Here is a 16,420-nt window from a genome sequence, read left to right on the forward strand (position 1 = left end):
TGGATTTGTATTTTACACCCTGTGTTTGCCTTAGGAGAGTCAGAGTCTGCCTCCTTTCCTCATCTTTTATTTTTTTGGCAAGGTTGCCCAAGCAGTCTGCAAAACCTTTTGTAAGGGAGGTGATAGGCAGTGACTCAGAGCCCCATCTCCAAGCGTCTGGCGGATGCCAGAAGTCAAGCAGCAGAGTATGGCCTTGCCATAGCAATACAGGGATGCAGCATCTTATTACCTTGCATATTTTGATACATTTTTAACTTTACAAGACCAAGCATGCCTGTTGATTTTGTGTTCATAAGTTGCAGTTCAATAACTGGCAGCATCAGGATTTCTTAACAGCAATGCTATGAAAAAAATCTAACCATGGGGTTATTAAACTATTATAATAAGTTGAGGAAATATTTTCATTCAAGAAAGGAATAGACTGGCTTTATCTGCAGTATGACCATGTCATGTGGACTGCGTTTTCTTGCTGCGTTGAAAAAGCAAGGAGGAGTTTTAAATGCTGAAGCCAGCTCACACTTCAACAGCATTATCAGGCTAACTCACTACTCTCAGCCAAGGAAAAGTCTATGCAGACTTTGCACAGGCTTTTTTCCTCCCAGCCTTGTAGATGCATTTCTAATATAACAACTTCCTTCTTGGTGTTTAGTATTTCCTCCAATGTGCAAGCCAGTCCCGTGGGATAAACAGGATTGAGTTCGCAGTTTCCTAGTTGGTTTTTTCTTTCCTCCCCTCCCTAGCAGCTCACCTCAACTTGGCAACTTCTTAAAGCCTCGCCTGAATATAAAGCAGGTCACCAGGATGGTCTACAAACTGATACACGCAGCCTGCAAAACAGGCAAGGGGACTCGAGCTCTCTTTATCGCTTCCTCTAAATACTCTGGTGGCCAACGAAGAAGGCAGGTTGCAATCTTATGACTTTACAGATAGTGATCCAACCATTTTTTGGCTACTTTGTGAATGCAGGAAACCCTGTTATTCTTTTGGAGGCCAGGATGTGTGAGGATCCAGGACTTGACTGCTATAAATTCAAGCTCTGTTCTTAGACTACACCATGCACAGCTTTTGTAATGCAAATGGAAGGCACAAAGTGTCCCTTTGATAATGTGCAGTCAGGAGACAAAAAAAAGCATTCACTGCAACAGTAAAACTAATTCATAAAGTTGAGAGACAATAGGAAAGCATTATGGGTATTAAAAAAATAATAATTTGTTGTAGATCAACTTGTTCACAAATATAAACAGTTCAAATTCAAACCAGGAGGAAGCAGGGGAAGGGGAGAAACCCAAAGTGCTGCGCTGCTGTCTTAGCTAACCTTGAACAAGTTCAGGTAAAGCAAGGATTTGGTGTTCAGCATAAAACAGATGTGCAGTTTGTGAGTGAAGGGCTGAACCTTGGGCATTATTCTGACTACTGAATTAGATGTAGGCTGGTTTGCTCTTCAGAAGCAAGAAAATCATAGTCTTGGGATTTTTTTATTTTTTATTTTTTATTTTTTATTTTTTATTTTTTATTTTTTATTTTCAGGTTAGAAAATGGTAAATAGACAATCCCGAGGGCGTAAATTTTGGGAGGGTAATTTCTCTTCATCACCTGCCAGAGTTTAGCTCAATCTCATCTTGCCTTGGTGCACTACACTGAGCTGTGGAGGAGGCCAAGGGCTGGAGAAAGGGTATAAAAGGACTTCTGAAATGGTTCTCCTAGCACGCTCAGCCAAGTGATGGTGCTGCTATGACAAAGGTGATGCTGGACAGTTGCCATGACATCCTGATAACTTAACGTGCAATCTTTTGCTTGGGGATTGCTTCTGCCTCCAGGCTGTGATGGGGCTGGTTGGCAGTGTTGGTGTTGAGGCAGTTTGGTGCCATGAGGAATTCATAATTTGGGAGGTGAGAAGGGGTGGTTTACCTCCTGTTGTCTCAGCAGTAATAATCTGGGCAGCATTACTTTAATATTTTTCTGTAACTATTACGGTGCACTGCTATGATGGGTGAAGCAAGGTGGGAGGGTTATTGGTACCAGGTTACAGATAAGATAAAGTCTGTCACTGACCTGGCATCCAGCATTTTTAGCCTGGGGTAGAAAATTTTAAGAAAGGAGTACATTTGGACAAGGGGTACCATTAAGAGACAAACTTGGATGCTTTCCACCTGTATCTACTGCAGGCTTTGCGTATTGGCTGTAGTCAAAGGTGGCAAAAAATAAAAAAAGTCTTATTGTTTGTTTTGCTAAAAATTGTCTTGGCTGCATTTAAAAAGGGGCTTTTAGTAAGACTGCTGCTCTCTAAATACCATTCATAAAACAGTGACGAGAGAATATGATGGAAAGTTACGTTTTTCTCTCTGTCACTTTGATTTCTTTGTTACTGCTAAAATGACTGCTCTGACTCATATTTTGCATAGTTATTTTTACCTTTTCAAATGTTCCTTAACTGTTCATATTACCCTGGGCAAATCCCCCAGGGATAATTTTCATTTGCATGCAGACTTTGAAGGTGTTATTAAGCAATCACTTTCTGTACTAAGTCATTATTAAAAGTAATACCACAGAGCCTCAAAAACACATTAATGGTGCCAAACAATCCACATTTCAGCACTAGATTTATGGGAAGGGAAAAGTAGTAGCTCTCATACCATTTGGTAGATGCTGCTCCATAGTGCTGTAGCAGCAGCAGGCATGATCAGAAAATAGCAGAGCCAGACTGAGTTCTTATCTGTTTTCAGCCTTATTCTTTCAAATATTTTTTTTTTTAACCTGCCTGCTTCCTACTTGTTTTTTTCCCCTTGGATTTGCCCTTTTTTTCCTCTGGCCTTGGCAAGAAACCCTGTCTGCAGTCTTCCAGTATACACAAGCTGGGCTGGTTCTGGGAAGGAGGGTCAGCCTTCCCATCTGTAATCACCGTTTTATGGCTTTCACACGAGGTGTTAATGCAGATCAAATGGAAAACACTCCAGCAAGAGCATTACAGCTTCTGGCACTGCCCTGCTTACGGTTCCAATCGTTAATTCTGATTATAAGACCTAAAGGTAATTCTGTTTGCTCTCCTAATGCATTGCATCTCTCCCGGTGGTCTAGCGTCTCTTTTCTCCAATTCCCATCTTGATCAATTGTTTGCAAATAATTAAGCTTTTAAGAGATAATGGTAGGAGCTAATGTACACAACAAAGTAAAAGTCTCAAGTCACTGTTTATTGAACAGTGGTACAATTTGCTTTGATATCCCAAAGTAATCTAGAGTGATATGTGGACTTGCCAACTGCAGTCAGCATTGTGGTTTTAGACACACACTTCCATGCATATTTATATATATATTTATATATTTATTTATTTATATATTTATATCTTTATAAACGTATGTATTTAGATATTTCATAGACTCATAGAATGTCTCAAGTTGGAAGGGACTCATAAGGATCATCAAGCCCAACTGCCTGTTCCTTGCAGTATTACCTAAAACTAAATAATTTGACTAAGAGATAGATATCTATATTGTATATACTTATATGTATTTTATACGCATACACACAAATAAAATACACATGTGTACAAATATATATGCACATATACTTGAGCATGTGGCTTTATCCCTTTAAACAACTATTAGAAAGCTTTTGGAAGGCACCTGTCGTTCTCACACATGTGAAATAAAGACCAACAGCAACAGTTCTGACTGAATTTCCTATTTCTTATAAAATGGCAGTTCTCAGGCTTTCCCCCTTTCTCTCTGCTGCAATGTGATGTCTGCCTTTGCCTGTAGCACCAGCCTTCCTAGCCCTGTGGGTGGGAATGGAACAAGGCTTTGAATGTTTTTATAGCAACCTAGCCTGTGGCATGCTGGTTCTTTGTCAAGCCATTTTTATTATTATTTTTTTTTAGCCTACAAAGGAACAACTCGTATGATCCACAGAAAGCTTATATAATAAGGATGCCCAGCATTTAAGATATTTTAAACCACACTGAATCATTGTTAAAAAGCCTGCCGCATTGTGAACCTTTAGCTAAGAGGGATTAGCTACATGAAGTCCTGGCTGTCATGTGATTATGGCAATTATAGATTTATCATGAAATTAAAAGTTTATCCTGTGCTAGGCTATGAAAAAATAAATCAGATGACCTTAAACATACTGCAATTTGAGGAATGTGGGGTTTGGGTCTTTTAAAGCAATTACTTTTACAGTGACAGTATTATTCTGATGGCTAATTTTATCCACTGTGTCTATTTGGAAAAAAAGTCCAGAACAATTGAAAATTGCTTAATGGAGACAGAGTTCTCAATTCCAATGGCTAGAGGCTGTCTAGTAATTATTGCTTGCTGCATGAAATTAGACACAGTTTGTTCAATTACTTAAAATTAGATCACATGTAAGGTGGCAAAGCAAAATAAGAAAAAAAAAAGAATAATTTTATCCTTGCTTCATAGCAAAGTAGTGAAATGTGAAGTAAACTCTAAAAATGAAATGTTACAAATCATCTCTGTAGGTTTGTTTTTATCAAGAAAAGCAAAATGTTGTGTTCAGATAGATGGATGTAAGTCAAGTACAACTATTTGTTGTGGATGAAAGTGTATATGAGGGGGACTGTAAAATTCATGCTATATTTTTCATGTGTAAAATGAAAATTACCTGTAAAAAAAGAAGCAAAATCCCCTTCCCTATGTCTTCCACAATGCAGTTCTGGAGCTGTTGTACATACATACAGAAAATACAGGGGGTCGTTTACAGCTATGCAGGTCATCTGTGGGCTTTCTGTCAGGAAAACAGTATTTTTAAAATAATAGGAAAATCTACACCATTGTTGTGAGAATAAAACTGTATCTTTTGGAGCTGACGTCCATAGCAATGGACTTTGAAATAGGCATGTTGGGAAAAGGGAAGTTGCTCGAGGTAGAACAAGAATTCCTGTTTGGTAAACTGAGGTGATGCAGGCATGTAACAGCCATTAGATGTCGGATTATGCTGTTTACAAGAATACATAAAGTCTGCTAAATAGTTACGATACCAATACAATTGCAGAATTTTATGAGGTTTTAAATTCTTACACTTTACAAGGTTTCGTATTATGTCTTGTATAATATTATGCTGAAGAATGCATCCAAAGAATGTGGGATGTTTCAGGAAAAAAAAAAAGGGGGATGTGTGTGTAGCAGCAAATACTTTCTGACAACCAGGTCCTACGTGAGATGCTGAGATGGGTCTAACCACATTATCAGCTAATCAAATGATCTTTATTGAAATGTTATTAAGTACCTTGCAGCAGACTGGATCTGAATCTGATGTGTACTGAGACTTGGGTGTCCAGGTTAGGAGCTGAGCAGATCCCCAAAACAGGGGTTTCCTGGGAATTGTTATGTTTGCAACATTTGGTTGTTTCCTTTTGGGACAGTGACAGTTTTACTAGGAGGGAAAGGACAAAAATAGTATTTTTTTTATTTCAAACTTGGATGTGTTATTTGCTGTTGATTTATTAAGTAATCTCTATTCATGCAGAAGTGAATTTTCTGAGAAAGCAATCAAGTTCTCACAAGAAACTTAACTTATGATTGAATTTTAACATTATCTTCAATTAAACCGGTATTTATTTTCTGTCTCTTAGGATTAGTGCAGCACAGCTATGTTAATGTCAGACAAAAATGTGCTGATCACTGACCTTGCACTGGCCTGTGTTCAAAACCCAGGCGTTTGTTTATGTTCAGGATGCTGATCTTATTTGCAAATTATTTTGGGGCACTGGCAAGATTTGTCTTCACTGTCTCAGAAAACAGCAGCGTGTTTTATTTTTACAGAGAAGTGCTTCGCTGCATTCTTTATTGTTCTGTGAAATACAGTGAAAAAACCAGCTGTGATTTGACTCTAATCGGTCATTTGAGACAAGCACAAAAACTTTCAGCTAATGCAACAAATATCCTTCTTGAGTATCAAGGTACTGCCAGTATCCTAAGTGGTTATTTCTCCACTTCACTAATCTTTATAATTGGCTTGTCTTTTACTGCCATTAATTAAGTGATGTAGTAGCCCATTAATAATTATAAAAGAGTGACACACCTCAGCATTTCACCTTTCAATAATAGATGTCACGCTTCTGTTTTCTTCTTTTTTTTTTAATTTAAAATACAAATTAGGAAAAAAGCATTGTTTTAAATGTGTATATTTATTTTGGTGTCTTATAGCACCCTTACCCTTCAGAAGAACAGAAAAAGCAGTTGGCACAAGACACAGGGCTCACTATACTTCAAGTCAACAATTGGTAAGTAATTTTTCTTAGAGTTTCTATACGGTTGCTGGCACCCTCCAGCTAATGCCTTGCATTTTTGAGAACACACCTTGCCCTTGCCTGCTCCCCCCTAGCAATTTATTGATGCAAAAGTGATGTAGCCGGGTGTGTGGTTTCAGTTATAGGAACAAGGAGGTTTGCTACCACAGAAAACAACTTGAATTTATTTTACCATTGCTTGGGGAGATTTCAGTGTATTCGCACTTGGGTACCAGCCTTCCTTCTGGCTGAGGATGTATCTTCTTCAGTTGGAAGCCACAGCTGTTCTGAAAACTTTGGTCTTAGAAGATGTTGAGATGTTGCGTGAAAAAAAGGGGCATTGGCCCCATTTCTGCAGAGCATATTGTTATTTTCGGCTGCTGTTATCCTTTTTTTTAAATGTTGTTAGTGGGGTTTTTCTTTTTGACTGACATCCTTCCATGTCTTTACTGGTTTCTTTAAAAAGTCTAGTTTTTGAGGGCTGGACTAATCTTTCAGGACAGTCTGGCTCCTTGCTGCTGCAGTACTGTCTAGAGCAATTTCATTTATTTGTTCCAGCTAAGGGTTGCTGGAGCCCCTGATCTGTTGTAGCAGTGATTTTTTTCGAAGGAATCTCTGCTGTTTCTGCAGTGGATTTTGGGTTGCTAACTGTCCAGGATGTGGTGAAGGCAACCAGTGAAAATTACTCATGATTTAAGCATAAGAACACAACAGTAAACCCTTAAGAACACCCTTAAAAAAAAGTTTGATGTATTGCCCTTTGTTACTGCATTGAAATGCAAGTTTCTCCCACTATCCCAGAACAAGTGTCATATTTGAAGTGTATTGCAATCTAATACCTTGTAAAACTAAGTGTATCTAATTAATTGTCCTAATATTTTTAGATTAGTGTTTATGATGGGAAACCTTATCCTCTTTGAAGTAATACCCAGAAAATGGCCAAGGCAAATGGCAAGCCTGCTGGGGAGAAGGGAGGGAGGAATGCCAGTTTGCAGACAAAAGTATTTTTTTCCTTTCAATAAGTGTCAGAGATTAATATTACTGAAGCTCTGATTACATGGCCTAATCCATTTTAGTGAATAAATTTGGTCTTGATGCCCATTGCACCTACATTAACAAACCCTCCTCTCTTAAAGAGAGTACGAGCATATGGGAGAGATTTCAGATATATTAAACCCCATTACAGAAAATGTAATTTCTGTCAATATAATCCCGTGTATTCTTCAATTTAGTACTTTAGAGATAACAAGCTACTTACAATATATTTGCCTTTGGAGGATTAATTTACAAAGTGCACTATCTGGTAGACACAGGCAGGCTCACATGAGCATAGCTTGTAAGGGTTATCAATTTCTGTGACCCCACAGCAGCCCTGGGAGATCAATTTTTTGAAGCCCTTTAAGACACTGAATAAAGGAAAATGCCAAATACTTAGTATATGTGAAGTAAGCTTCCAAGATACTTTAAAACGGAGGAATAAAAGGCACTAAACCTAAATAATGTGTTATAAGGAAACATAACGTGAAGTATTTTGGCTCAACCAGAAACAATTAGTGTTTTCTTCAGCTTTACATCCTCCAGCCCTGGTCCAGGCAATACCCTAATTTATACGGTTGTCCGTCAGTTTAACGATAGGTGCTTTGGTCAGCTGAGAAGCTGTGTATGTTTGTCAGGGTTCTTATTTAATGATGGGGTGGAGCAAACACACTGCCTGGGGAGTGCCCAAGAGCATAGGATTCAGCATGGGCAACTATGCCGATTTAGGATGGTCTATCAAAGAAATTATTTGAGATGATGAACACAGGATGCTTTGAACTAAAGCTGGTGGGATTTTTTCAGGAGTGTTTTTCAGTACTCATCTCACTTTGGATTTGATGAGTTTTTACTTTGACTTGGTGTCAGATGTGTTTTTATAAGTTCCTTACGTGCAAGGGAAAAAAAATGTAGGTCAAAATGCATTATAACTGGAGTCTTGTGGATGTAGGGCAGGCTTCCTCTGCTTGAGCTGGTTTGGTAATTCTGCTGTGGTGTCACAATTGTATAAATTATTGAGACAATTCCTCTTCCCAGCCTCACACAGATTTAATACTAAAGAGCTGGTAGTAGCTTTGTTAAGTAACAGGTATCCGTTTGTGGTTGACAGAGATGCCAAAACATGATAATTCAGCCTCTGCTTTTTGCAACGGGTGCTATGGAACAAGCAGGCCATGAAGCTGTGGCTGAGTGTGCAGTTTGCACACACACCTGTGCATCCTCAGGAAACGCACAGCTATGGCATTACCAATGAGCTGCTCATGCCCTCCCAAATCCTGGGGTTACAGAGCAATCCTCCTCTAACCTTTTCCTGAATCCCTTTTCTTTTAAGGCAGTACGCAGGAGAAGAAACTCTGTTTGCCTAAATTGTTTGCTGCAGGGAAGAGCTAATGTATCATTTCTGGTTAGTTTTGCCTTTTTTCAGCGGGCTCATAAGTCATTCAGCCACGACTGGCAAAGAATTTTGCCTTCCTCCTTAGATTTTTTCCAAACTTGTTAACACACATGTACATTTTTGTATTAATGATGAGTCATTGTAAATCACTGTTGCAGAGATTAAATAAAATGCTGAAGGGCAGGCTGGGTGCAGATCAGTCATAAATTATTGGCAGCAACACAGCATGTGGGAATACATGAAATGTGCATGAAAAACATAAACTCATGTCTGGTAGCATGGTTGTTAGCCCAGACTGGGAATGCTGGATTTTCTGGATGGAATTAGAAGTTTGCCACAGAGCAGTCAGTGAAGAGAGCATTTGTTTTCTGCAGATTGAAAGCATTTGAACAATTTTTTGGGTCATATTTTGAATGCCTTTACAGTATGTGCTAGATGCACACTTCAGTTCTCTGCCATAACAAAAAAAAAAAAATCAAAATGTGCTTTTCACATATGGTTTGCCTGGTGTTAGGACTCTCCGGGTTGTTGCACACAACTCCTGTTGATTGTGGACAAGCAATAGGAATGGGCTGATGATGTGAGACGTGCCAGGAAATGTATCAGTGGTAGGGCACATCTTCAAAAATGCCAGTTTTAATTTGACCTGTTTTCTTGAATTGTTTATTTTTTTATTTAAAATAATGAAATAATCCATGTAGATGATTTCCCTGTTTGTTTGGGGTTTTTTAACAAACTAATTTTCCTTGCAAATTGGTAGTGTTGCCCTTGAGGACCATCTTTTTGCCTGTCAGGTGTTTCTGTTGTGGGAAGAGGAAGCCCTTACCCTGTTGCAATTAAAAAATCTGTGGCAGATACGAAGGTAGCAGAGTTCAAGAAGTCACACGTCTAAATGAACCCTTCAGGTCTTTGTCTTGTTAGTTGTTTAACCCTGCAGCAGTTTAGGGTTCGAAGCATGGTGATGTGGACTAGAAGGGGCACTTGCGTGATCTTGACAGCATAGCATGAACTGAAGTGGAAGGGACCTGAACAAGTGCAGGTTAATAAGGTGCTTTTCCCTAGTGATAAAAACTGTGATTGAAATATCTAGGAGGTATGATCCAATCACTTCTTACCTCAGCTGAGAGGCGGCCAGGCTATACTGAACAATCTACACAGTTTTCTTGTTTACTACATCCCAGCTCAATCTCTTCCTGTTAAGAACTAATGGTAAATAATTACTAGTGTAACTCTACGGAGAAGAGAGAGCAATTCTCATCAAGAACTGCATTAGGTGTCAGATACTTGTTTATGCTTTAGGAAAGTCTAGGTACACACAGATTTATGTCTGTATATTTGTAGAATAATGTGTCTATATATGTACCTTATATATAACTTCTCTATATGTGCATGTCTATGTGTGACTGTCTCTCTAAAGAAAGTTGCATACAACCGCATTAAAATGACATTAAAAGTTTAAGTTTGAAAATTCAAATCCTTAAAGCCTCAGCCTTTTCTTAGGTGTTTGCATTTTGCTCTTTCCAAAATACCCTTGTGCTATCTAGGGCACAGCCCAGACTATGATGGAGCAGCTAGTCAATATTTTATCTTACCCTTATTCTTCAGTGCTTCATTTGTTGAGCTGTACTCAAACAGTACTTGAAGACAATAATTACTGCTGGGCTTTCCTATGGCACTTATTGCTCTAATACCCAAATCCTTCCCTAATCTCTGCTTGCCTACATATGTGTACAAGGTTGTGGGTCTGCGTGATATTTTTGTAGTTCCTCTGCAAAGAGAGAGAATAGTGGTGTCTTGGTTCACTGGTGAAGACATAAGGCTGGGGGAGATACAGGTCCAGCACAGTCACAGGTTTTGAGTTGGTCTGGGACTGTGAGATGACTCAAAATGACACCATGCTACCTGCATGTAAAGTCAAATGACCACCAAGTTCAGTGGAAACTCCAAATTTTTAATGCCTTGGCATCTTACATTACCAAGTTCCAGTGCTGGGCATGGAGGAGAGACATAAGGAACCAGTAATTGCTGGGGAAAATTTAAGTCTTATGCCTTCCTCAGTAGCTCCCAAGCAGTCAAATGCAGGCACAGAACTGAAAATCACTTCCTCTGGTGTAGCGTTCAGCTGCTTCAGCCAGGACTACTTTATTTTTCTTGCTGTTTGCTCCCTTATTCGTTCAGCTATGTAAAAATTTCTTTCCTGTAGAAATCAGTGTTTCTGCATTATAGTGCCTTGGCTTGCTATTATAGCAAACAAAACTGTCACTGGGGTTGTTGAGGCTTTGAGTCCTATCAAAAATTGTACTGTGAGCTGATAACCAAACTGTCTGCATGTAAAGTAAAGAATAAAGTGTAAGCAGCTCTAGTAATATGGTTTCCTAACTCTTGAGTTCTTGATTTTATGATCTTGGCTTCTTTAAATGTCAATTTTGTGTATAATTTCCTATTTGAAAAAAAAAAAAAAATAAAAAACCAAAACCACCAACAAAAAAGACCCCAAACCACCAACCAAACACACTGGAAAAAAATAATCAAATAATGTAAATTTCCATAATCTCAGTCTTGGAGACAGCTGAAGTTTTTGCTGAAACTTTATAAGGAAAAAATTTTTTTAAATCCCCCAAGATCAGCCTGAAGATGAGTTTGAAAATCAGATCCAAGTGATAATAATGTTGTCCAGTGATTACCATGTGCTGAGCCCCACATCAGCCCCTTAGAGGGGATGGAAAGTCTCCCTCATGGGACTGGGTGTTTAATGTAGACATCAGCTTGGCTCAATTTCTTTGCTGAGGGTTGATACTCATGCTGAGCAAAAGGCCAGCACATGACCAACACACCACTTTGGTCCCACTTAAGCACTATTTTTAGGGTGTAAGTGGGGGAGGAGGCTGGCAGAAGATAGGGAGCATAGCAAGAGCAGGTGCTGGTCCTATACCGGGGTGGATTTTCACCCCCAACTGCCTACCAAATCTCCAGCTACAGTAAATGGGAAAGCTATTTTTTTGCCACTTTGCAGAGCATGTTGCATGCAGAGATTTTTTGTCCTTGATGAGTAAAATATCTGCTTGTTTTCAGATCTATCTATTACTGCTTTTGTTGCAGTAAACAGATTAAATGAGAAAAGGTCAAGATGCAATTTGAGTCTGTGTAAGAACGTAAATACTTTTCTCAGTAATCAGATACAGTAAATACAAGTACTTATTTACTTGTAAATGTTAAAACATTCACAAATTATCCTCTCAACTTCAGCAGGAGAAACTTAACCATCAGATTTTGGAAACTATTTACTTCTTTATATGATCCAAAAATATGCATACAGGTAATATTTAAACACTGAATGGGAATGCATGCAAAAGTAGGAAAAAGTGGAAATAAGAAAGACTATATGTTTCAGATTTAACAAATACGTATTTTTTGTTATTCCAGAGTAAAGTAAGACAGTAGATGTTTGTGACATGAAAATCATCCCCACACAAAAAAAAACCCACAAAACCCCAAGAAAACTTTAAAAAATGGATCTTGCTGGGTGAATTGTTACACCATTTGAGCAATTTGGAATATGTGCAGTAAATTAACTGTTCTAAATGTGGCATGTGCTGGGGTTTTAAAGCAGATTTTTACATTTATGTTTTCACTAAGTCTTAGCTAATTGTTATGCCTTTCACCTTGAATGTCAATTGTAATAATAATATTACATCTGTAGTCTATTTCTCTGTTCCTAAATTACAGTAATCAGGAATACTCACTGGATAAAATCCTGTATAGTTACTCATAAGAAAATATTGAAATCAGACCAAAAAATGTTTAGCTTGCATATTGCCTTAGACAGCCCTGGAGAGCTGCCAAGCAGCCAAGGTATTATTAGAAAAGCTGAGCAAATAGCTTGCAGGGGGAAGAGTTGTGAATTTAGAGCCATCAGGTACTGTTGTATCACTGGATTTTAGGCTGTTTTTTTTTGGGGGGGGGGTTTCAGTTCAGTAGAGCCATTTAAAAGTAAAGAGCAGTGGTTTAAATGTGTAGGACTAGGTTTCGGCACATGGGTTTAAGGAGTAGTTACATAGTTTTGGCAAAAACACAGGTGTTTTTCCAAACGGAGTTTTTTTGGGGAAATGCTCCCCTTGGCCTCCAGGACTTCAGATGAAGCAGAGGAAGGGTATTCAGCCTAGAGAGCTGATAGACTCTGGCAGTGTCCACACACTCCAAACTTTTCCAAAAGTGGGAACACTGTGTCCAGGAGCACCAAGGGAGGATGTTTCCCCTAACCATTGCTCTGACATCCACTGGATGCAGGCTGGGCCAAACCAGCAGAGGAAACACCATTTATTTCAAACATGGAATCATTTTGCATGAACCAACAGAGTAATTAGTGGTGGCCTGGACACTGAGCAAATAAAATAACTGGGGTTATTTTATTCACATATATGCTTTTGCGATAGGGAGAAATGTCAGTTCCCATTGCAGAGCATTGCACAGTGTAAATGGGGTTTACCTGCCATTTGTCTTGACTAACGAAAGGCACTTGGAAAGTTAATACACAGCCCCAAACTCCCCTGTTTACTCTTGGCCCATTCATCCTCTTCTGAGATGATTTTGTAACTGAAAAACTTGTGTTTTAGTTGGTGCATTAATATTCTGTAGCGAATGCACTGTCAGATATTAGGGAAATAAGATAAAACACCACCATGCAAACTTTCTCCTCTTGCTGTTTTCTCCACTCTTGCTATAGCTTTGCTCTGCAGGATCAGGGTAGGGATCAGAAGGCTTTGTTTGCTACTTTTTATTTTAAAAGCTGAGATTCAGGTGTGCACTGTCTCAAAACAAAAGTTTGACTTTAAAAAAAAACCCTATCCAGGGCGCTATTGTGGAATTACTGTGTTTCAAGCAAGTGGAAGGCTCTGCACTGTCTTCCATGAATACAGTTATCAGGGCTTGGTTTCTCTGTAGTGCACAAAAGTACAATCAACTTATAAAAAATAAAATAATAATTGTACAGCCTTCATATGTTAAAAGAGAGAAGGGAAGAGTAATGGTTTGTCATTGCTCTGTGAGTCAAGTTTTGGTCTATTCTTGTCATAAAGTGTGTTTACATATAGTTTGCTTTTCTGGTATTTTGTGCTTGCACAGACCTGATCTCCACCTATTTCGTGTCAACAGTTGCTGAGGCTGGTGCTGAGCAATTAACCATTGCAAACTAAACACTAGCACATGAAGAAAGGTGCCCTCAGAGACCCTCGCTTGCACACTTACATCAGGCGCTACCTCCAGGCTGCACCTGCATAAGACAAACTGTGTGGTTGAAAAGTCAGCCTGAAATATTAAAAATGGGGCAAATGTTGCCTCCTTCTTAGCTAAACCAATTTTCTCTTCTCAAAAATGAAACACAGCCAGAGGGCACAGAGCAAGGACATGCATTGGAGGGTGTGCGTTTTGCCCTGCCTGCCCTGAAATGGTTTGGGTGTAAATGGTGTATGGCTGACTATACCAGCTTAGCACTAACGAGGCTTCTGCCTTTTATTTTACTTCTAAAAAAGAAAAGAAACGGTAGCAGGTGCTGCTAAAAAAATAGTACTTCCACAGTTCTTCAACAAAATCTAGGTCATGTAACAGTTTCACGGGTTATTATTTTTTTCCCTGCCCAGGCGCTGTAGTCCTTGTGGCTTTTTTTGGCTAACGATAAAGCACAATAGCAATAGTTTGTTGGGTTTTTTTAAATTCAGAGTTATCACAGAGATGTCCAACTTCTCACCTAGTTTATAAAGGTTGTTTTGTACCATCTGGGGGTTGATCCCTAAGTTTTTTATGTCCCAGAGTCTTACAAATTCTTTTTATCTTTGACATTCTTCTGACCTCCCCATATGTGTTTTGGTTGTATTGTTTTCTGAGGATGTTTCTCCTCCCTTGAATAAAACGCCATCAGGAGTAGGATTATAAGCAAAATGAATTACTTCACGTAATGGGAAATTATGTTTAGATAAAGTAGATTACAAAGTAGGTTATTAGTAGTGGTTAACAAACAATACTTTGAAGCAGGATGGCTTTGGGGGTTGTTCTTCCAGAAGTGTGAGTTTGTTTTTCTGGTTGACTGTGACTCAGAGTTGTATCTTTTGTGGTTTGTGGAAAAAAAAAAAATCAAACCAGTTTTGCAGGTGCCCACATCACACAAAACATTGCAGTGTGCTGCTGTTTGTTATCTCTGTAGCAGTGGGGAGGACCCAACCACAGGAATCACAGCTTCCCTGCTGCACCCTTAGCTGATATCTTGGGCAACCAACTAGAGTGGTGTCAAAGCGTATTTCATATGTGAATCACAGATGTCATATAGGGGTTCATTATGTTTTCTCTTTGGGAGCTCTGGAGGTGTTTTCCCCAAAGACACTTGTCAGGGCTTCTGGCTTGTCCACTCTGAGTTTACTTCTTCTTGTACCAGAGGCTGGAGAAGTTGGCTGATGTAGGGTGACAGGGTGCAGAGTTACTCCATACTCATTAAGTGGCCTTCTGGAGATGAGATGAAGGTGTGGGGACCCATCCAGGGCTGCGGACAGAACATTTCTCACATCCTTCAGTAAGTGGGAATGCACTTAAAACAGCAGCAGATGCGGGAGCAGTCTCTTTGCTTTCTCTTGGGCTGGAGGACTCAGCACAGCTTCCAGCTTCCATGCCGTATGCATTATCAGTAGAAGTAAACAGGGAAAAAGCTGTTTAGACAAGGCTCCTAACTTGATGTGTGAGAAAAGCCTTGGACCTTAAAGGAGGACCCCTGTGTTTAGACCGCTTGTGTGTGAGGAAAAAGCTCAGAGATCATGCAGGCACCTTTCACAAGCACTGCATTCGCTTGAATAAGAGTTTATACTGAATTGACAAAGGACAAGGAAATTGCTGGAAGCGAGGAGTATTTTCAAAGAAGTAGCAAGTATTTTGTGATCAATTCCTGCCCATTTCCAGTGTAACTGCCACTGAGCAGGACTCAGGTTGTTGGTTTGCAGTGATATGCTGAAGACAAGCCGCTAGGTTGCACTGATGACGTGCACCAGACCAGCACCTGAGTCCAGACTTGGTCTCCTGAAGGTTTGGGTAGAAAGTTGCGGTTCAGACCTCTCTCAGAGCTGGGAGAAAACCCTGAGCTGAGAGACGTGCACTGCAATCTGGGCTGCTCTCAAAACTTGTATAGAGCCTGTGCACCCTCTGCCACGAGCATTTCAGAGGTCTTGGGGATTGTGGCATCATGTGCATGGTCAAGCACGTACATCTCTGTCCCATAAAAGGCACTGCACTGTAAGAACCTGAGATAAATCACTCTACAAATCTGCAGCATCAGTCCTTGGGCAGGAAAAGCATTTTTGTGGGAGGCAAGATTTTGGCTGATATCATATTGTAAACCCAACTGCAATGCTGTATGGAGTCCAGTGCTGTCCCAGGCAGGAGTGAGGAGCAGCCTTAGTGCTGCTTTGCTAGATGAATCTTTGCCATATTCCTTAAAGGCTAATTGTGGCACATGGAGATCAGCGGCGTACAGCTGCGCTGGGATTTGGGAGCAGGGAAGAGACAGGAGGTCAGCTCTGCTGGCACTTTGCCATGTAAAGATTTCCCCTTACATCATCTGGCTGCCGAGGGCGAGTTTACATCTGCTTTGCACCCTGAGGGAATTGCGGTGTCAGGGAATGAGGTTGCTGCAAGCCCTCCCCGGCAGAGCCAAGACCTGCAGCACGGCCTCTGCTCCAGCTCCCTGGCATCGGCAGGGAGACACCCA

The 16,420-nt window shown here is 39.9% G+C and overlaps 1 protein-coding gene across 4 annotated transcripts in view; it reads left to right on the top strand.

Annotated features, from left to right (window-relative positions):
* The window catches only part of MEIS1 (Meis homeobox 1), a 108,615-nt gene that overhangs the window by 79,783 nt on the left and 12,412 nt on the right, over nt 1–16,420 (top strand). For all 4 annotated transcript variants that reach the window (XM_069850105.1, XM_069850107.1, XM_069850104.1 and 1 more), the window contains exon 9: nt 6,166–6,242. In XM_069850105.1, the coding sequence (XP_069706206.1) occupies nt 6,166–6,242 (77 nt within the window). The remainder of the gene's footprint in view (nt 1–6,165; nt 6,243–16,420) is intronic.

The sequence above is a fragment of the Phaenicophaeus curvirostris genome, chromosome 2 (genome assembly GCF_032191515.1).
Source record: "Phaenicophaeus curvirostris isolate KB17595 chromosome 2, BPBGC_Pcur_1.0, whole genome shotgun sequence".
Lineage (NCBI taxonomy): Eukaryota > Metazoa > Chordata > Aves > Cuculiformes > Cuculidae > Phaenicophaeus > Phaenicophaeus curvirostris.